Source organism: Alexandromys fortis, unplaced genomic scaffold (assembly GCF_014885135.2).
Source record: "Alexandromys fortis isolate MF-2015 unplaced genomic scaffold, M_Fortis_MF-2015_v1.1 scaffold_28, whole genome shotgun sequence".
Taxonomy (NCBI): Eukaryota; Metazoa; Chordata; class Mammalia; order Rodentia; family Cricetidae; genus Alexandromys; species Alexandromys fortis.
The window spans coordinates 14434814-14456548 of record NW_026067901.1 but is presented as its reverse complement, the minus strand read 5'-3'; the positions used below and the strand labels follow the sequence as shown (position 1 = coordinate 14456548).

The 21735-nt window shown below is 48.7% G+C and overlaps 1 protein-coding gene across 1 annotated transcript in view; it reads right to left on the bottom strand.

Moving 5' to 3' along the window:
- Positions 1–505: 505 nt before the first annotated feature.
- Positions 506–21735, bottom strand: part of Ttll1 (TTL family tubulin polyglutamylase complex subunit L1) — a 24157-nt gene continuing 2927 nt past the window's right edge. The window contains exons 2-11 of the mRNA XM_050130933.1: positions 21039–21086; positions 19726–19842; positions 17959–18167; positions 15661–15841; positions 13287–13421; positions 12791–12899; positions 10433–10576; positions 6961–7047; positions 4317–4480; positions 506–984 (exon numbers count right to left, since the gene is read on the bottom strand). Coding sequence (XP_049986890.1) covers positions 855–984; positions 4317–4480; positions 6961–7047; positions 10433–10576; positions 12791–12899; positions 13287–13421; positions 15661–15841; positions 17959–18167; positions 19726–19838 — 1272 coding nt within the window. The 5' untranslated portion in view covers positions 19839–19842; positions 21039–21086 and the 3' untranslated portion in view covers positions 506–854. The remainder of the gene's footprint in view (positions 985–4316; positions 4481–6960; positions 7048–10432; positions 10577–12790; positions 12900–13286; positions 13422–15660; positions 15842–17958; positions 18168–19725; positions 19843–21038; positions 21087–21735) is intronic.

Below are 21735 nucleotides of genomic sequence, written 5' to 3'. Positions count from 1 at the left end.
TGCAATCTGCTGCCAGCAGCCAGCCATGCTGACAAAACCAGATGCCTGAGCCACACAACCTCCCCTCTGGATCTGTCTGTGCTCACCTGCTTCACTGTGCCTTGTCTCCAAACTGAAGGGACAGCAGCAGGAGGCCTGTACAGATAAACCTCTGTCTGCCCCCCAACGCAGCGGCAGGAGTGAGGCGGAAGGGCTGATTAAGCTTTTTCACGGCAGCATTGCTCCACGAAACATGTCGCATTTAACCTACAGAAAAATGTTTAACCTTCTTTAAAGTGAAAAGTTTAATGAATGGGAACCTTTTAAGAAGCTGCATCAGGGAGCTGGAGAGATGGCTCGGACTTACGTGTACTTGTTGCTCTTGCAGAGGACCCAAGTTTGGTTCCCAGATTGTACTTTGGTTGGCCTGTAACTCCAACTCTGGGGAGTCTGGTGCCCTCTTCTGTTTCCCTTCGGTGCTACACACACACACACACACACATACACACACAAATAAAGCCAGATATGGTGACATACATCTTTAATCGCAGCACGTGGGGTCAGAGGCAGGTGGCTCTCTGAGAGTCCCAAGCCAGCCTGGTCTACGCAGTGAGTTCCAGGTCAGCCAGGGCTATCTATCTCAAAAAATAAAAATAATAAAATAAATCTTTAAAAAGAGGATGTTCCGCCACACAGTGACGCTGTCGTTTTCGTGAGCGCGTGTGAACCCTGAAGACATGGACTCCTCCACCTTGCAGGCTCTTTATTACAAGGGTGCAGGAAAGCACGCTAGAAAAAAGGAAATTCCGATGTGTTGAGCAGGGTCCAGGTGGTGCAACTGCAGGAAGGCTGGGGGTCTTTCTTCCCACGGCTGGTCACTTCCAGGTTGTGAGGACACTTCTCCCCGAGTCTCTCGAACGGCCTGCTCTGGGCCCCACTGGCTGCCCTGAGCGGCTTCTGAGTTCTCTGTCGGCTCCATCACCCTGGGCCAGCTCCTCATCGTACCTGCAACAGATCACTGGAGAATCACACGGAGTCTTGTTCAGGGGTAGTGACACAGAGTGGCCCCTGGGCTGCTGCAGAACAAACATATTCCTGGAAAGAGCCAACGAGGCTCAGATCCTCCACTGAATACAACACAAGACCACAGAGCCTGTGAGAGAAACCCAGTTAGCTGCCATTGTGGACAGTCTGCCTGTCCTAGGCAGATGACTTTCTAACAGGCATCCGGGCAGAACACGGCACTAACCTCAGAGGATCTGTGAATGAGAAACGAGTCAGCCCAGGGTGGGGAGAGAGGGAGCCCCTGCATGCAGTCACTCCACACACCCTGTGGCGTAGGGCCTGATCCCACTTCAGACAGGAACCTGTGTCAGCTCAGCAGACTGCCAGGAAGGGCTGGGCTGGGCCTCCCCCATCATGATGTCACTGTCCTGACACTGTCCTCCCATGGCTTGTGTTCCAATTGATGTGTGTACCTCGGCTCTGTGCAGTGCTGAGGAACAGCCTGGACATCATGTCTTAAGAACCGGATATAGGTTTGGTGTCTGTTAGCAGGACTCCTTCCTTGGGGCTCCTGAGAGGGGTGAACATGCTACCCAGAAGAGACTGCCTCTCCTCACCATGACTTCCTACCACCTTCTGGCTCCAAATTCAGATGTGGCAGGGGGAGGGTTAACACTGGGCCTGATTCCTAATCCAAGGCTTCGCTCTGCAGTTGAGCTGTAAGAAAAACACTTTGGGACACATAAAAAAATTTAAACTGCAGTTTATTTACTTATTGGGGAGGGCTTTATTTGTTACATGGCGGTCAGAGAACAGCTTGCAGGCACTGGTTCTGTCCTACCATGAGGGTCCTGGGAATAGAACTTAGGCCATCGGATTCGGTGGCAAACACCTTTATTTGCTGAGCCATCGTGTTGGCACTTAAATTTTTTTTTAATATTTATTTATTATGTATACAATATTCTGTCTGTGTGTATGCCTGCAGGCCAGAAGAGGGCATTACAGATGGTCATGAGCCACCATGTGGTTGCTGGGAATTGAACTCAGGACCTTTGGAAGAGCAGGCAATGCTCTTAACCTCTGAGCCATCTCTCCAGCCCTTAAATTTTTTTATTACATTGGCTGATGATTGATTGATTGAGGGCATACGTGTGCCAAGATATAGAGGTCAGGGGAAAGTCTGTGGAAAACAGATCTGTCCTTCTACCATGTAGGCTCCAGGGATCAAACTTAGGCTGTCAAACTTGGCAGCAAATGCCTTTGCCTGCTCTGGTGGTTTGAATGAAAATGGCCCCTAGAGGCTCATAGGGAGTGGCACTCTTAGGAGGTGTGGCCTTTTTGGAGGAAGTGTGTCATTGGGGGTGGCTTTGAGATTTTGAGTGCTCAAGTCAGGCCTAGTGTCCCATTCTCTTCCTGTGGTCTGCCAATCTGGAGGTAGAACTCTCAGCTACTGTTCCAGCACCATGTCTGCCTGCATGCTGTCATGGCAATGGACTAGACTAAACCCCTGAACTGTAAGCCAGCCCCAGTTAAATGCTGTCCTTTCTAAGAGTTGTCATGTCATGGTGTCTCTTCACAGCATAGAAGACCAAACTAAGATACCTGCGAAGCCATCTTTCTGGTCCTCTGGTCTTTTAGGTCTTACTAGGTAGCCCCGGCTGTCATAGAACTTGCTGTGTAGACCAAGCTGGGGGCGGGGGGGGGGGGGGAATCTCTGTGAGTTCAAGGCCAGTCTGGTCTACAGAGTGAGTTCCAAGACAGGCTCCAAAAATAGACAGAGATATTCTGTCTTGAAAAAACAAACAAACAAAACAAAACAAAAAGATAGAAACCTTAGAAAGACTTACTATTGATAAGATGCAAGCCTCAGAAAGACTTATTAATGATAAGAATTTGACTAATAAGATACAAGCCTTAGACTTACTAATGATAATCTGATTGATAAGATAAAAGCCTTAGAAAGACCTACCAATTAAAATAAGACAAATAATCAGACACAGACAGAAGAACTTAGAGCAGAGCCCACCACACCATTGCATTATGAAATTGAAGAAGAATGAACCTAGGTTATTAGAAAACCAACTTAGTTTATCCAGTTATAAGAATGACCACCAGATGATAGGAATCTCCAAGGCTATGCAGATGTTGATTGGAATCCTGTAGAGATTTTAGATTTGAAGACATTTAAAGAAGTAGTCAATGACATCTATTAAAGAACCTCCATATAGAGTTTGCATTCAATGTGGCAAAGCTAGTCACGGGGCAAGAAACTGCCCTTGTCTAGACTGATGACAGTATGCGTCCAAATTGGACAAGAAGTACACAAAAGAAGGCAACTGCCAAACTTTGCCAAGACAAGTTAGGATAGTACTTCAAAATTCCTGCTTCAAAGAAGTCTGGAAGATATTCTAGGCCCATAGGTCAAAGATGGATGCCCTTATGTTTCAGTGGAAACTTGGGGTGGCAGTCCAGGTATCCAGACGCCTCTGTTGTTTCTTAGTTTTAGAAGTTGCTTGCTCTGCACTGCCATTTTAATTAGGTAATATTATATCCTTCTTGGGTCTCTGATAGGGTTAAAGGTAGATTTTTTTTTTTTTTGGTGGTATTGTTTTTTGAGATGGGTTTTTCTGTGTAACAGCCCTGGCTGTTCTGGAAGTTCTTCTGTAGACCAGGCTAACCTTGAACTCACAGAGATTCACCTGCTTCTGCCTCACAAGTACTATACTACCACCACCTGACAAAGATAATTATATTAGATAATTATAGTTAACAGTCTTCTATAGATTTGCTAAAAAGTAAATCAGGTACAAAACTTTAGATTCAACAAAACAGGATAGATAATAGAGTTTTTTCTTTGAATTTTCCAAATACTAATGGACTGGACATTGTGAATATATATATAAAATTACCACTCAGCTAGTGATTCTTTTCTATCTCTGTTCCTCCTACTTAACATTTTTCTAATCCTCATGCCCTACCCTGGTAAGTGGTATCCTTGTTGAAGCATGATCCCCGACAGCACCTCATTCTCAGGAAGCTACACAGGTGGAGATAGGGTACAAGCCCCATACCATGTGCACCCTGCCCCTAGCACCTCAGCAGCTTGTACAGGGGCAAGGCAGCAGGGCTCAGACCTGGCATGAGGTGGATGCTTCGTAAGTATTGGCTTGCAGGACAGACCCAAACTATTGTTCTGTCACCCCTCACAGCAACAACAAACAGACACACTGCCTAAGGATAGTGAGCCCCCACACACCCAGAATAGCCAAAGGGCACCTCAGCACACCCTGGGCTAGAACACAGGACCCCTGCAGAGCCACAGGCAGACTTACAGGATCTCATAGTTGCCCAGGACTTCCTTGGGGGGAGACTTGTTCCATTTGCAGTCAGGAATCTCACCGTTGGGGACCGCAATGTTGAGGGTGTCATTAATCAGGTTGTACTTGAGGATTCGATCGTTGGCGGTGCTGGAGGTGAGAGATGGGGATGCGTTAACCTACAAGAAGAGAAACACACGTCCTTCACTGTGGCGCCTTCTCCTCTGGAATGAGAGGTGCAGGAGCCAGCGTAGGCCATGCACTCCAGGCTCTTGTCATCACACCTGCCAAGCACCTCACACAGAAAGCTGTCGAGAGTTAGCTGTCAACCTGACAAGCCCTACAGCTGCGTGGTGACGAACTGCTTAGATCAGATTGGTCTGTGGGCACCTCTGGGAGGCATTTTCTTTTCCTTAGGCTTTTTTCTTTATGCATTGATTTATTTTTGTGTGATGCGTGTGCATTTGTGTGGGCACACACGTTACAGTGCATGTGTGGCGGTCAGTGGACCACCTGTGGGAGCTGGTGCTCCACTTCCACTATGGGGGTCCTGGAAATCAAACTCGGGTTGTCAGGCGAGTGCCCGAATGCCCACTGAGTCATTTTGTTGGCCCTGTGAAGCATTTTCTTCAGAATGCCTATCTATGTAGGAGAGCCCAGCACAGGGCAGGCAGTGCAATCCCTGGGCAGGTGGGCCTGGGCTGTGTAAGAAAGGCAGGGAAGGAAGCCAGCAATCAGCGTTCCTCCATGGTCTCCGCTCCAGTTCCTGCCTTGGCTTCCCTGGATGATAGACCATAGCCTGCAAGCCAAGTAAACCCTTTCCTCCCCAGAGCTGTGTGCTTCTTCTTTTTTTTTTTTTTTAAAGATTTTTTTATTTATGTTTTGTGTATGGGTGTTTTGCCTGGTATGTCTGAGCACCTCCTGTGTGCAGTGCCCATGGAGGTCAGAAGAGGGTGTTGGATGCCCTGGAACTGGAGTTCTAGACAGTTGTGAGCTGCCATGTAGATGCTGGGAATTGAACCTGGTCCTCTGGAGGAGCAGTCACTGCTCTAACCACTGAGCCACCTCTCCAGCCTCCTCCTAAGTTGCTTTTGATCAGTGCTTTGTTTTGGGTTTGTTTTCTTTGTTGTTGTTGTTGTTGTTTTGTTTTCCCTTTTCAAGATAGGGTTTCTTTGTGTAGCCTTGGCTGACCTGGGTTTAGCTCTGTAGACTAGGCTGGCCTCAGACACATAGAGAACTGCCAGTCTCTGCCTCCCTACAGATGGGATTAGAGGCGTGGGCCACCACCACCTGGCTTAATTGGTATTTTATTACAGAAGCATCCTGTGATCTGTTTTAGTGGTTGTTAGGAGAACTATAAATAGTAAAGAGAGGATCACATTGCCTATTAACTCAGCTCCAGGGGGTGTCTGATGCCCTCCTCTGGCCCCCACAGGCACCTGCATTCAAGTGCACATCATCGCCCACCACTGAACCCCCAACCCCTGAGACACACACAATTAAAAACGAAACAAATCTTTGAGAGAAATAATATCTACAATTAGGCTCTCAGTTCATCAAGAGAAATGGGACTTCCATTCAAGTTACTGTATGTAAGAGGCAGGAAGCCGCCCCCTCTAACCCCAGCCCCTGGAAGCCTGACATAGGAGGATCATGAGTTCGAAACCAGCTACACAAGACAGTGGTCTCAAAAGAAAAAAAAAGGAAGGGTTGGGGTAAGGAGGGAGGGAAATATTACAGCCCTCCCCCCCCCTTCCCGCTCCTACTCCGGCAGCACCGGCAGGTTCCCATCACGGAGGAATTTGCTCTAGATAACTTGATTACCACGAGCTGAGCGCCACACTGAGGCTGCCTTGACTTTCCCTGTAGGGGCCAAGCTCTTCTATTCACACTCACAAGAATCCTAGACTTCCTGGCTTGAAGTGCAACTAAAAGGCCTGAGCTGTAGTCTCCAAAGGGACTCGCTGAGAGGGCAGGTGTCCCAAGTGACACAGAGTGAGACCACACAGTGGGGGCTCCTGCATGCTTAGGGCATCTTCCCTCCTCATCCTTCTGGCAACTGTGGCCTCAGACAGAGGCACCAGTGCCTGGCTCTCTAAAAAGGCTGTGATAGTTCGTCTCTAGCAACCTGACGGGGTTTGCAGTCACCTAGGAGACACACCTCAGAGTAACTTTGGGGGTGTTTCCAGAGAGGTTTAACTTAGGAAGGAAGACCCACCCACCCTGAATGTGGGTGGCCCCGTCCCATGGACGGACCCTGGGCTGAAGGAAAAAGGAAACCAGTGATGCACCAAGCGTTCATCTCGCTCTGCTTCAACTCTGGGCATATGTGACCTCACACATCCTCCGCCATGCTTTCCCACCACGAGGTACTGCACGCTCCACCCATGTACCAAATAAAACTCCCCTGGATTTGATTGTTGAGTATGTGATCACAGTGTTAAGAGAAGTAACTGATACAGGGGTTTAGGCCAGGAAAAAAACCGGGCTGTGAGGCAGGATGTGTCCACCTCATCCGTTCTAGATGGGCCACCGTGACACCCTCTTCAACAGGGAGACAGAATCACTTCCAAATTATGCCTTCACGCCCACGAGAGAACAGGAAGAACGTCCCCTCTCCCATGGCACTGCTGGCCAAGGTGTCAGGGTGGTGGGTTACCTCAATCAGCCAGGGCTTCAGCTTGTCGTCGATGATGATGTCGTAGCCGTAGCATTCAAAGCAGTGCTTGTCATTGTTCATCACCGGCTGTGGGGTGAGCAACAGGTTATAAAACCACATCCTGCTGGGCCGTGGTGGCGCACGCCTTCAATCCCACCACTAGGGAGGCAGAGGCAGGTGGAGCTCTGTGAGTTCAAAGCCAGCCTGGTCTACATAATGAGTTCCAGGACAACCAGGGCTACACAAAGAAACCGTATCTCATAAAAAACAAAAATAGTAAACAAACAAACAAATAAATAAATAAAGTCATCCTCAGAGACCAAAGGGGTCCTCCCAAACTGCTGCTGACTTCTTGTCCTTTACACACGCACACACACACACACACACACACACACACGCACGCATACATACATGCATAAAAAACACTGTCTCATAAAACAAATAATAAATAAATATAAAGTCATTCTCACGAGACCAAAGGGATCTTCCTGCTGTCTTCCTGTCCTTCACACACACACACACACACACACACACACACACACACACACACACCAGGCTTCCTCTTATTCCTCTCAACCCTGTGCAACCAGGTTAAAAACCAGATTATAGACCTGTTTCCAAGTAAGCCTATTTCCTTTCAATTTCTAGATTTCCATTGTAATTTTTAATTCACTTAAATAAAGTTTCCATGTGTAGTAAACAAAGGAGCGGGGGCTGGAGAAATGGCTCAGAGCACTAACTGCTCTTCCAGAGAACCCTAGTTCAGTTCCTGGAACCCGTATCAGGCCGCTCACAACTGTCTGTAACTCCAGCTTCAGGGGAGCCAATGCTTCTGGCCTGTGGGCAGCCACGCTCACCCACATGCAGACACACACACGCACACACACACACACACACACACACCCCTACACATAATCAAACAAAACAAAAATCCTGCCTACTTCAAAATCTTGAGAACTGCCACCCAGTCAGAGAGTCAAAGAACAGACACTAGACTGCAGCAGGCTCGCGGAGGGCCAGGAGAAGCGCCCCTTCCGTGAGGTCAAAGTGCACAGGTGGCTCTTCTCAGGGAGGAAATGGGTGCCACCTGGGAATTCTGCAATCGTGGGGTCATATCACCATCCCATGTCCTCAGGTCCCACACAAGTGGGTGGGTCTGTCAGTGGCTAGGTCAGTAGCAGAGAGTGAGCTGAGGAACTCTGGGTCCTGCAAGAGACCTCAGCAGTGAGCTGGCTGCCTTCTCGTTCCTCCTGAGAGAGGGCATGGGAGACGAGGCCAAGGCGACTGGCTTTGGGTCAGGCGCCTTTTCCTCTGTTCTTAGCTCTGGGGTCAGAGCCCCCATTTGCTTGTGGGTTATACAGGGAAGCTAAGACACCTCAGAGACACCGTCTGTTATTATTGTGTGAATATGTAGCTATTATTCTTTTTTCCAAAGCTATTATTCTTTTTCACAACTATAAGGGGAAAGAATAAGAATAATAGCTTTGGAAACGGCCTGCTTTTTTGTTCCAAACCTCGGGTCTGTGATTTGTTGCTGGACTGCAGTTTTTAGGCAGGCGCGTTTCTATTTTTTCCCAGCACTCGGGAGGCAGAGGCAGGCAGATCTCTGTGAGTTCGAGACCAGCCTGGTCTACAGAGCTAGTTCCAGGACAGGCTCCCAAAGCCACAGAGAAATCCTGTCTCAAAAACAAAACAAAACAAAACAAAACAAAACTATAAGGGGGGGGCAGTTCCACAAGGGACAGCGGTCAATGAGAACAAGTACAAGCTATCAAATTTCTATCTCATGCTGCCTTTCACAGTCTTAAAGATACTTCTCATTATGCAAAAATATCAGTCATATCATATAGTTATTTTGGTATAAGTATGCTGCTGTTTAAAACTTACGTTTTCACAAACGGCTCTAGGTAGACAACCGAGTAAGTTCTCTGTCGTTTTTAATCAATAACTCAAGTAAAATTTTATCCTTCTCAAAGATCTCTGATGCAGTTTGACAGCTGAGAGGTTTTGCCAGTTTAAAAGAACAGCCTCACCAAACAAATTTCAGCAAACTACAAATACAAGTTATTAAGGTGTGTGCCTGCAAGTTATAAAGGTGTGAGGACAAGTACAAGCTATCAAATTTCTCTCTCACGCTGCCTTTCATAGTCTTAAAGATACTTTTTCATTATGCAAAATACCAGTCACAGTCATTCTAGCATAAATATGTTGCTGTTTAAAACTTATATTTTCACAAACTCAAAATTCTTGTGAGTCCAGGGAGCCAAATTAAAGAATCTACCTTGAACAGGTTTAGATACACCCTTCGCAATTCTCTGGTCCTAAAATTTTTCTTCCTAAACTTAACTTTGTCCTCTGTTCTGCCAACACCTTGCCAGGTCCAAAGAGGCACTGGACAGTTCTATACCACAAACTCTGGACAGGAGTAAACCAGATACCCCAGGATGTGACCAGCATCCGGCTTTCTCAGGTGCCCCCCCCCCAATAATACCCATAAATAAGCAGGAAGCAGTCTTGAGAACCCACCGTCCCAATTCCTTTAACCTGCTGTGCCTAACCTTCCACCTTTTTATTATAAGAGAGATGGGAATATTATGATCTACTAGCCTGTCCTGTCACCTGGGTACCCTGCCCCTTTAAGAGACAAGTGCTGTCCACTCCCAACTTTCCCCTTCTACCAAGGCAAGGTCTCCCACCTCCTCCAGCCTGACTCTCTCTCAGTCTCTCTCCTGAAGAGGTAACTTCCTCCTCCTCCTCCTCCTCCTCCTCCTCCTCCTCCTCCTCCTCCTCCTCTTCTTCTTCTTCTTCTTCTTCTTCTTCTTCTTCTTCTTCCCCCTTCTCCCCTCTGCATGATGTTTCTGTCTGTCTCTCACCCCCTGTAGTCTCCCACCCACCAAGGTGACCCACCAAGGTCTCAGGGGACCACCACCCCTTGTGAGACTGGCTTTCTACCCTCACCCTTATAGCTTTAAAAAAGAATAACACCAGCCTTAAAGAGCCATGAAACAGCAACATCAAGCTGCCTGAAGAGAAGGCTGTGCTACAGATCCCCCCCCCCCCCCGGAGTATCAGCTCATGCCAATACCCACCAAGAAGGGCTGATGGTGGGTAGGCAGAGGCAGGCGATCTCTGTGAGCTCCAGACCACCCTGGTAACATTGTCCAGGCCAACCCTGGCTACACTGTGAGTCCAATCTTCCAAAAATGAACAAAGGAAGGAAAAAGATGATGTCAATGGGACTCTATACTTCTGCAGAGGCTTCAAGCTCTGTGCCCCTATCAGAGGCTGACCACGAGCAGAAACTGAGCCCAGTCCCTTCCCCAAACTGTTTCAGCCCCTGGCTGACATGTGGGCAGGCTGAGTGAACAGAAGCACTCCAGGCTACCGAATACTTCCTGAGGACCACTGCTTAGACCAGGGCCTCCCACTGAGCTTTCAGGGCCCCCTTGCCCTAACCCAACCTGTCACTCACTGCCACGGCCTTGAGAGACTGCACGATGATCCAGTGGATTTCGTCAAACAGCTTGCTGGTCACCTCTCTCCCTCGGGTGCTCTCCAGGTAGAGTCGCAGGTTGTTGACAGTCCACTTGCCACCGTGGATGTGATTGTAGTCATCCTGGTGAGGGAGGGAGGGAGGGAGGGAGGGAAGGAGGGAGGGAGGGAGGGAGGGAGGGCAAGTGACCTTGAGCAAACAGCCTGGAGTAATTCAGTCTGTAACTGAGCACCCCCTCGTTGTGAACAGCTACCCTGCAGCAAGGTGGAGGGGAATGTCTTTTGCTTCTGTCGTGCCTTTACGTGTTGATGCTACAATCTTTCCCTGGTATCTGGCATGGTGTGAGAGGATGTGGAGAGACCCCCCACTGCCTGTACAGTAGTGTGTTTATCTCACAGAAACATCCCACTTCACTGGGCATTTTTATCTGTGAATTGTCAGGAAGATGACCCACCCCTCAGCTGTACTGTCTAACTGACAGTTATGATGATCGCTTATACACACACAGTTTTGATGACCAATAATAAATGCAAAGATATGTTCCACAACTAAGGCTTATGAGTTCCACTTAAAGAGCTGTTTAAGTTAATCCCGTTAACGATTAAGATAAACAATTGACTTTCCTCAGGAGCCAGGCTGGCTCTAATTTTCTCAATGCTGAAAAGATGCAGCCGCAGGGTTTGGTGTGCACCATTAGCGACAACAAAGCTTTAAAGTAACTTTAGGTTAGACCAGATGCCTTGTTAATAGTTTTTAAGATAAACAACCCTAGAAGAATGATCTTAAATTTATAAGGGCTCAAGGCTGAGCTGTCTGATTTGGAGAGCTAGGGTTGAAAGCACAAAGTAGCCCGATTGCTGTGCACACTTTCCTTGCTAGGTCTGGTTGATAACCTAGGGCAATGATTAATTCTCTACACGGATTCCTGACCTCAGTTTTCTGTATGTACCCTGAAGACTCAAAGTTCAGCTGACTGTTTTTTATGTATAAAAATGTTGGGTCCTGGAATTGCACAGGTGACAGGGAACAGAGAACCGAGGTCTAGAGACAGAAACAAGTTTTGTTCAGCAACGCTGCGGCAAGAGAAGTTCCGGCCGGCCAGGGCTACAGAGACTAACTTGACTCTACAGCCCTGAAAAAGGGCTACAAGTTTCTTTTCATGGTCAAGAGTTACACACAGGGAGAATGTACATTTTGAGATTTAAAGCGCACAGTGTCACAGTTTCTTGGGAGTGCTGACTTGAGCTGATGCTGAAAGGTTTACGGTAGCTCTGGAATCTTGACCTGAGCCTGAACTAGAGGATTTATGACACCCCAAGTGTCTCTCTGTCAGAGACCGGGCACTCTCTGGGCACCTAGGGGAGATTACAGGGTGATGGTTCAAAGTGTCCACATAGTTGTGAATCAGTTTAAATTGCCTTTTCTCTGCCTGGGAGAACGCAGGGCAGAAGATCGAAGCAGCTAATACATTCTACATTGCAAGTACACAATTTTCTCATTTTCATGTGCTCTCCAGCAGTTTAGGTTTGTGGTTCCTTCAAAATTTCTTTTAAGATTACCTCTCAAGACAGATAATGAAGAGACTGAGTCCTTCTTTATAACTGCAATTTGCAGCCTGCCAGTGAAAGAGTTGATTAAGAAAACATGCTCCTTCCTTGCTCTGTGACAAGTTACTTAGCTATATTGCACGGGAGTTGTTGAGATGACTCTTTTTTTAATCTACAATCATTCTCCTGAAAAATCAATGTAACCCCTTTGCGACGCTTGCATTGCCTAAGAGACTTTTGTTGGCGTATATAAGATGTGGAGAAAGCGAGAACGAGAAGAATAAAGAGAGGAACCATCAAGAGAGTGTGAGTGTCTTTTTCCCCAACCCCCTCAGACAGAAAAGTCTCGGCTCATACCAACACCGTGGATTCCGTTGGAGCCCTGTGAAGCCCGGAGGCTGGTCCCCCAGGTTGCAGTACAGGACAACAACCAACAGAGGTTTATCAGGACATCACCCGTCTCAGATCAAGGTCCCTTTCTTTTACTGAAGGAGAAAAGGAGCCTACTGCATTAAGCCGACTTGCCCACGATCACAGAAGCAGAAAGGTGGGGCCTGAACCTATACTCTTGTTTCTCTAAGTAACCCCACCTCTACTCCAACCCTAAGCAGGCATTTGAATAATGTGTCTGGGACATTCATACCTGCTACTCTGGGTCCCTTCAATGTTGGGCCTCAGGCTACTGGGCTGTGAACGGCTCTCCTAGAGCTAGCAAGGTTCCCTCTTGCAAATGTAGGAGAACGAGTACCACAAAGCCAGCCTACCTCCTGACGCACAAGCAGGCACTCACCCCGTGCTTCTGGATGGCTACATTGGTAAGGTGGACGAACATGTTGTCCAGCTCGCTGGTGCTAGGGGTGTACTTCACTGTGCAGAATCGGCAGAAGCCAAGCTTGTACCTGGGAGGGAACTCAGACTGAGACACGGGACACGAGAAAGAAAATACCCCAGTCCACTAGATGGAGGAGTGGCTGTTAGCCTCCAGTGCTTTCCTTTTCACTATGTAGCCCAGGCTAATCTCACACTCATGACCTCCCCATCTCTACCTCCTGAGTGCTGGGATTTCAAGTGTGCACACCACACCCCACTTTCTTCAAATGTCCAAAAGAGTGGTGTTCTTATCTGTAAGATTTACAATACCTTCTAGGCCAACTGTTCTTAAACAAGAGCTACCCACATGATACCCACCCTGAACCAGGAACGGTGTGCCCCCCACATCCCTGAGTCAATAAGACTCAAGGTAGCACTAGGAAGTGAGCCCGACGGAAGAGGGGCCAGACTCTTACATGTAGCAGCGCAGTGGGCGGTATGTGGATACCAGGACATACAGACGCAGGTCAAACTTCCTCCCACCGATGAGTAATGGATTATTGATATAGAGGGAGATCACGTAGGCTTCTTTTGTGGACTGAGACACGAACCTGCACACGTCAGAGGAAGTCACAATCAGATTATAAAAGCTACAAGATTAAAGGCACAGTTTGTAAAGAAGAGGAGCGCCAGCTTGCTGACCACTGGGATGGTCTGCTTTCCTTTTTAATTAACTATTTAATGTGCACGGGTGTTTTGTCTGTCTGTATGTCTGTGTACCACATGCAGGCAGTACCCATGGACGGACTGAGGCTACAGTTGTGAGCCGCCATGTGGCTGGGCTCAGATCTGGGTCCTCTGGAAAAGCAGCCAGTGTTCTTAACAGCTGAGCATCTCTCGGCCCAGGTAGCTTCAATGATCAAATCCACCCAACCTAGGATCAGCTGGCAAGAGTCTCAATGAGGCACTCTCTACATTGGCTTGTGAGCATGTCTGTGGGTCTTTCTTTCCCTGTGCACCATAAGCATGCCGTGCCCGTGGAGGTCAGAAGAGGTAACAGAGCCCCTTGACCTAGAGTTGCATTACATGCAACTGTATTACATGCAGTTGTTAGCAGCCGTGTTGGTTCTGGGAACCTAACCCAGGTCCTCCGCAAGAATAGCAAGGGCTCTTAACCCCTGAGTCATCCCTCCAGCCCTCTGTGGGGGACTGACTTGATTATGTGGGGGATTAAATTAATTACATGGGAAGGTGGTCTACTACGAGCAGCACCATTCCCTAGGCCAGAGGTCCCGAACTGCACGTGAAGAAAGCCATGGAGCACAAGTAAGTAAGCGGGCACGCATGTATTAATTTCTCTCCTCTCTTGACAGGGGATGCGATGTAAACAGATGCCCCACATTCCTGCCCCCCTTGATGTTCCTGCGATGGAAGGTAAACTGGAACTGAGAGCTAAAATGGATTAACTCCTCCTCCCGAGTTGCTTTTCGTCAGTGTATTTTATCACAACAACATAAATCAGAGACAGCCATTAAAACTAACAACCTGTATACAGCTGGGGGTGGTGATGCACTCCTTGGCATTCATCCAAAGGAGCTGAGGATCTGATCACACTCACACACACACACACACACACACACACACGCAGGCATGCACGCACACGCACATGCACACGCGCGCACACACATGCACACGCGCACACACGCATGCACACGCATGCACGCATGCAACGCACATGCACACGCACACCCCTGCAGAGTGATGCTGACAACAGCATCAGTCACAGCTGCCAGGACATGCCAGCCACCAAGGCCGCCTTCAGTAGGTGAGGGGTAAACTGTCAGGAAACAAGCTAGATGACATTCTGAAAAAGGGAAAACTAGTCAATCAGTAAGAAGAGCGACCATTGCCAGAGGATGGGCCAGAAAAACAGGGGGATAGGCTGGCAAGAGGGGGAGGGGAACAGAGGCTATCAGCCCAGTGAAATTGCTTTGTATGACCCTGCGGGGGGGGGGGGTAGCAACATCATCACCCGCTGTCCAGAGACACAGAATGACTAAGTGTGAGCCCTGACACATACGATAAACTGTGTGTGTGACTCTCTTGGGGTGGGATTTGAGGTGACAAGGGAACCATGGAGGATATCTCAGCTGGAAGTCATGGCGAGAGCCGCAAGGACAGCCCTCTGGGAACCCACCCAAGGAGGATCCTGAAGCGAGGTTAATCAGACTGAAACATTCCATACAAGAAGGGTCCTCTGCCACTCTGGGGACTACTGACGGGCACCTTCATGCCTGGGAAATTGTCATACAGTGTCCTACTGAGGCTTGCTCCAGGCTCTCAGGCACTGCCAAGCAGGTAAGGATCCTCACAGGCAGAAGAAAGCTGGTAAACCCAGGGACGAACTAGACTCCATCTGCTAACCAACCTGCTGCCCACTCAGGTGTCCCTAGCAGGACACTCCTACTCTCCCCCAGGCTTTACCCTGGTGACTCACTCCACCAGGACAGGTGACTTTACTGTTCTCAGTTCCCTCAGACACAGGACACAGGCTCAGAGGCATGGAGTGGACATGGGCCTCGCTATCACAACTGTGCCTGCCTCAACCAGCTTGGGAACCAAGTGGCCTGCAAGGCCAGTACCCAGGACCACATCCCCCCATGGCTTACCATGGGGAAACCTGTGGTTAACGACATGTCTTCAGCCACAGAACCCTGCTGGGGTGCCACAGAACAAGCACACAGCTAGAAAAGCAGGCAAGGGCTGCCCAGGCCGTGACTGAGGGGGCTACAGGATGGCAGGATGCGGCTAACCAGAAGCGTACATGCAGTTCGGGGTTTGTCAACTCACGAGGACGTCTTGCTGTCCCGGGACCACTTTTTGATCTGTGAGAGCTTGTTGATAAGGAAGATGCCCTTTCCCTGGGCTTTGCCGCAAGGCTTCATGATCCAGGTACTGGATGGGCTCTTCCGGAATTCCTCCACAAACAGGTTGTAGTCCGCAGGGAGCATGTAGGTGACCGGGACAAAGTCTGAAGTAAAGACACCCATTGCCATAAGCAGATGGCCGCCTGAGGCCAGGGGCACGAAAACATCACTATGGTTCAGGGCTCCTCAGCACCCTGTTACCTCAGCCCTGAACCTACACGACAGGACAGCTGCTGTCCTGTTCCTGTGTATACCAGGAAGGGACCCTGATGAGCTGTGTGCACAGAACTTTCAGACACACAACACCAAAACCCCCAGTAAGCTGTCCACTAGACAGCTACCATTCCCACTTAGCAGATGGGGAAACAGGCCAGAGAACTTGGTGATCAAATTCTGCCTAGGGCCTGGAAAGATGGCTCAGAAATTAAGAACACTGGCTATTCTTGCAGAGGATCTGGGTTCTATTCCCAGCATCCAAACAGTGGCTCACAACCATCTGTGACTCCAGTTCCAGGTGATCTAGTGCCCTCTTCTGGTCTCCTTGGGCACTGCACACAGGTGATACACATACAGGTGGACAAAACACCCACATACAGAAAATAAAAAGAAGCCGGGCGGTGGTGGTGCACGCCTTTAATCCCAGCACTCCGGAGGCAGAGGCAGGCGGATCTCTGTGAGTTCGAGACCAGCCTGGTCTACCAAGAGCTAGTTCCAGGACAGGCTCCAAAGCCACAGAGAAACTCTGTCTCAAAAAACCAAAAATAAATAGATAAATAAATAAACAAATAAATAAATAAATAAATAAATAATAAAAAGAAGTAAAATCTCAAAAAAACATTGTTTTCATCCTGCTCTGGTGTGGGATCCTGAACTACCAAGCAGCTAGCTTTGATCCCTAGGTAGACCAGGAACACACGCCATCCCGAGTGTGGCTCAAGGGAGTAGTGGCACTGGGCACACCCTTGTCCATACTAAGTTTCTCTCTCAGTAACTCTGTGATCACAGAAACTCAAGCATCCAAAGCAAACTGGGTCCCGCCCATCCTGGAGACACACCAGAGGTAAAACAGATGTCTATAGAACCTGCCCCAACCCACGCCCCTGGCAAAGCTGCCACCAGTGCCTCAGGGCCTTGTGGTCCTGAAATGATTAACTCAGCCTGCTGGTTAGGTTTTGTCAACTTGATACAAACCTAGACATATCTGAGGAGAGGACATCTTTTTTTTGTTTTGTTTTTAATATATTTATTTTTCTTTTATGTACATTGGCATTTTGCTTGCATGTATGAGTGTCAGATCATGGAGTTACAGACAGTAGTGAGCTGCCATGTGGGTGTTGGGAATTGAATCTGGGTTCTCTGGAAGAGCAGTCAGTGCTCTTAACTGCTGAGCTGTCTCTCTAGTTCTGGAAGAGAAAATCTTTTTGCTCTTTGTTTTTCTCTGTGTAGCCCTGGCTATCCTGAAACTAGCTTTGTAGACCAAGGTGTCCTGGAACTCAGAGAGCCACTTGCCTCTGCCTCCCGAGTGCTGGGATTAAAGGTGTGCACCACCACCACCCCTGCGGGAAGAGAAAATCTTAAGAAAAAGCTTTCATTAGATTAAGCTATAGGCAAGTGGGGGGGGTTATTTTCTTGATTAATGACAGATGTGGGAGGGCCCAGCCCTCCATAGGCAGCGTCATCCCTGGACAGGTGGTCCTGGATCATATAAGAAAGCTGAGCAAGCCATGGGAAGCAAACCCATGTGGTGCTTCTTCGTGGTCTCCACTTCAGATCCCACCTTGTGTTCCTGACTTCCCTCAACACATGCTCTGTGACCCGAGAGTTGTAAAGTGAAGTAACCCTTGCCTCCCTAAGATGCTTCCGGTCAGGATGTCTTTCTTTTTTAATATTTATTTATTAATTTTTAATTGTATGGGTGTATATGTGTGTGTATGTGTGTGTGTGTATATGTGTGTGTTGGGGGCTATGCATATGGGTACAGGTGTTTCAGGAGGCCAGAGGTGTCAGATTCCCTGAAGCTGGAGTTACAGGCACTTGTGAGCCACCATGTGGGTGCTGGGAACTGAACTCAGATCCTCTGGAAAAGCAGTACATGCTCTTAGCCACTGAGTCATCTCTCCAGCCCCTGGTCAAGATATCTACCACAGAAACAGAAACAGAAACGCTCACTAAGACACTCAGCGACTGACTTAGGACCCAGGGCAAATGGGAAGGCACCAACCCAGGTAGAGGTATTTCCCATTCTCGTCTTTTTCTGCCAGAGGACTTCCTTCCTTCTCCAGTTCCTTCCTGTATCTTTTAATGTTCTTCACCATCAGGTCCTTGCGGGTCAGTTCATAGTGGTTGGGGAAATGGTTGACGATCTGGTCATCTGAGAGCCGGTACCCAGTTTCCACGCTGAACACATTGCGAATGGTTTGCACACTCATCCTGAAACAGAGGTCAAAAGGGACAGGAGCTCAGAGCCGTGTCACCCACATGTGTGCTGGTTCACAACCCTGCCCATCTCCAGGGAGCATGTAGGTGACCGGGACAAAGTCTGAAGTAAAGATACCCATTCCCATAAGCAGATGCCTGCCTGGGGAGCCAGAAGCACGAAAACATCCCTATGGTTCAGGGCTCCTCAACACCCTGTCACCTCAGCCCGTGACTGCAGCCCGGACTGCATACTCAGGGAGGGGCTGTTGCCAGGCTGAAGGACAGGGTGACTTTGACTCTGTGCTTTACATGTGCATCAGGCCCCACGTGAAGCCCACTCGCTGCTCAATGGTTGATGCCAGGCTCGTGGCTGTGCATGCTGTGTGCTCGGACGTCAGAAGAGGCACTGGATCCCCTGGAACTGGAGTTCCAGGCACTTGTGAGCTGCCGTGTGGTGCTGGGAATCAAGCCCACGTCCTCTGGAAGCTTGCCACAAGTTCCCTCTGTGGATTCTGTCCTCCTCGACACTGTCCCACCCCACAGAGCAAGGCCACTGGCACTGTAGGTCTAATGAATGGCCTCAGTGGGCACCTGCCAACCCAGCTTCAAGTTCAGCTTAGCCTCTCCCAGAGCTCAGCGGGTGGAGTGCTCGCCTAGTGTCTCAGTCACTCTCTTGTTTCTGTAACAAAACACTCTGACCAAGGCAACTTAGAAAACAGAGGTTTGCTTTTATTTGGTTTTTGGTTTTTTGAGACAGGTTTTCTTTGTGTAAATAGTCCTGGATGTCCTGGAGCTCACTCTGTAGACCAGGCTAGCCTCAAACTCACTGAGATCTGCCGGCCTCTACCACCTGAGTGCTGGGATTAAAGGCGTGTGCCACTACCACGCTGCTAAAACAGAGTATTTAATTTGGGGCCCACAGTCCTGGAGGGTTAGAGTCCATGGTCATCATGGTGGAAAACTCTGCACCAGGCAGGTAGGCACGGCACTGGAGCAGGGGCTGAGGGCTTACATCTGAACCACAAGCATGGGGCAGACACAGAGACAGAGACATAACGGGACAGAGAGAGAGAGAGAGAGAGAGAGAGAGAGAGAGAGAGAGAGAGAGAGAGAGAGAGAGAGAACTGGGCTCTGGGTTTTGCCATGTCACCCAAAGAGGACAAAAATAAAGATGCCATATAGTTAGCCGAGAGAAAACAAAGACCCAGCAGGCACAACATCTGAGAGAAAAGGTCTCAATGAAATGGTCCAAAGAGTAGGCCAAGCCCAACACCTGATCCTACTGGATGAAACTGCAGGTGAGAAACCCCGGAGGAAGCTCCCAGCTACAAGCTTCTCACATCAGCACGGTCCCTGAGAGACTGATATGTCATCTGTCCCTGGCCCGGCCAGTGCCTCAGAAGCTCCTTAGAGAACTGGTTCTGAACACCAAGCTCAGGTTATTTCCACAGAAACACAGAAGGTGGAAATGCCTTAACAGGCTCAACTGGCTATACATTTGGAAAACTCAGACTTATTAATAAAAAAAAGAAAAGAAAAATACAAAACACAGCTCTTTACTCTCTCTCACCAGTAAAAATTCCAATCTTCATTCTCTGTCACTTGGACCCATCCTCTCTTCTCAAAGTTGTTGATTAGCACCGACTTCTCGATGTCGGTGACCCACTTCACCCGTCCTGCCATGATCCTGGAAGAGAGACCCAAAGTGTCACATTTGTAAATTTCAACAGTGATCAACTTTCCCCCAAACCAAAGGAATCCCCTAAGCACCATGCAAAGTAAACATACACCCCCCCACCCCCAAAGCTCACACGGGTGTTTCTTAGACAGGGCTAATCCAGTCCCAGGGACTCCTGGTGATATCTAGGGACATCCTGGTCACCATAAATGGGAAAGGAGGAGATATTTTGGGCATCACGTATGGGGGTTGGGGATACTGGTCAACATCCCACAGGCAGACAGGCTTCCATTCCTCCATAAAGCCCCGAGCCCCCATGTCAACCAGGGATAATTTAATAGTGACTCTCAAGCACCCAATGCACCTGTGTTGGGAACCACAGGAGAGGCTTGAAGGGCTACAAGGGTGGGGGTGGGGGGCTCTGATCGGAGCAGGTGAGGAAGACTGTTCTGGGAAGTGGGCTGCTGAGCTCAACCCCGATCCCCAATGAAGTAGCAAGGGTTTGCGCATCTACCCTGCTCTGGGCGTCCTCATGCCCTCTCCCACACTGCCTAGCTCCCTGCCTCTCTTTTCTCACATCTATTCTAACCATGCTCTTAAAACAAAACAAAACAAAACAAAACAAAACAAAACAAAACAGGGAACTGGAGAGACGGCTCAGTGATTAATACCAGCTGCCCTTCCAGAGGACCTGAGTTCAATTCCCAGCAGCCGCATGGTGGCTCACATGAAATCTGGTGCCTTTTTCTGGCCTGCAGACATACATGCAAAGCACTCATATACATAAATAAAAATTAAAAAACCAAGAACACTTTTGCCAGGTATTGCTGGCACCTGGCATGCCTTTAACGCCAGCACTCAGGAGGCAGAGGAAGGCAAATCTCTGTGAGTTTAAGGCCAGCCTGGTCTACAAGTTGAGTTCCAGGACAGAGAGAGATACACAGAGAGACCCTGTCCCCCCAAAAAATTAAAAAAAAGCAAAATAAACAAAAACATTGTTTTGAGATTTTATTTTTATTTTATGTACATGAACATGGCCACTCACAGAACACCAGGAGGTTGTAGATGTGACATACACCTTCACCCTCATCCTGTGGGGCAGGAAGCAAGCCTGAGCCTTGAGAGGCCAGAGCTTCAGGGAGACCAGCCAGGGCTCTTCCCAGACATCTTATCCCACATTCTCTGTTCCCAGTGTTAGTACTCACCATAGGTCCTTCTGCAGCTCCTCGAGTGCTCAGAATCTCTCCGCTTCACTGACAAAAACACAGGGGACACAGAACTGAGTTCATTATGGAGCAAAGCTTGACCACCCAAACAGATACCCAGGGGTGGCGTCTTGGCTAGCCAGTGTGCACAGAACAGGCTCTTAAACGATAAAGGCTTTGGAGTTGCCACCCATGGTGAGTCACATGTCATCCTAACACGTGGAGGGCAGAGGCAGGAAGACGCCATGCAAGTTTGGGGTTAGCCTGGTCTAAAGGTCAGGTCCAAGCCACTCAGGGTTATATAGGGAGACCCTGTCTCAAAAGAAAATACAGCCAGGCACCTTCAACCCCCAGGCTTGGAAGCAGAGAAAGGTGGATCACGAAGAGTTTGAGGCTGGCCTGGTCTACATATTGAATTCTAGGACAGCTGGGCTATACAGTGAGACTCTATCTAAAAAAAAGTAAACAGGGGCTGAGGATGTAACTCAGTTGGTGCAGCGATTGCTTAGCATTTTCAAAGCCTCAGGTTCTAGCTCCTGTACTGAGTATGATAGCGTCCACATGGAATCCCAGCACCGGGAGAGGAAGGTAGGAGCTCAAGGCCTGTTTCTGCTGTGAGACCTTGTCTCTCACGCGCAAACATAGTAAGTCTCAAAACCCTCTTCCCTTATGAAGAGCTTTGCTCAACTTACGTCCA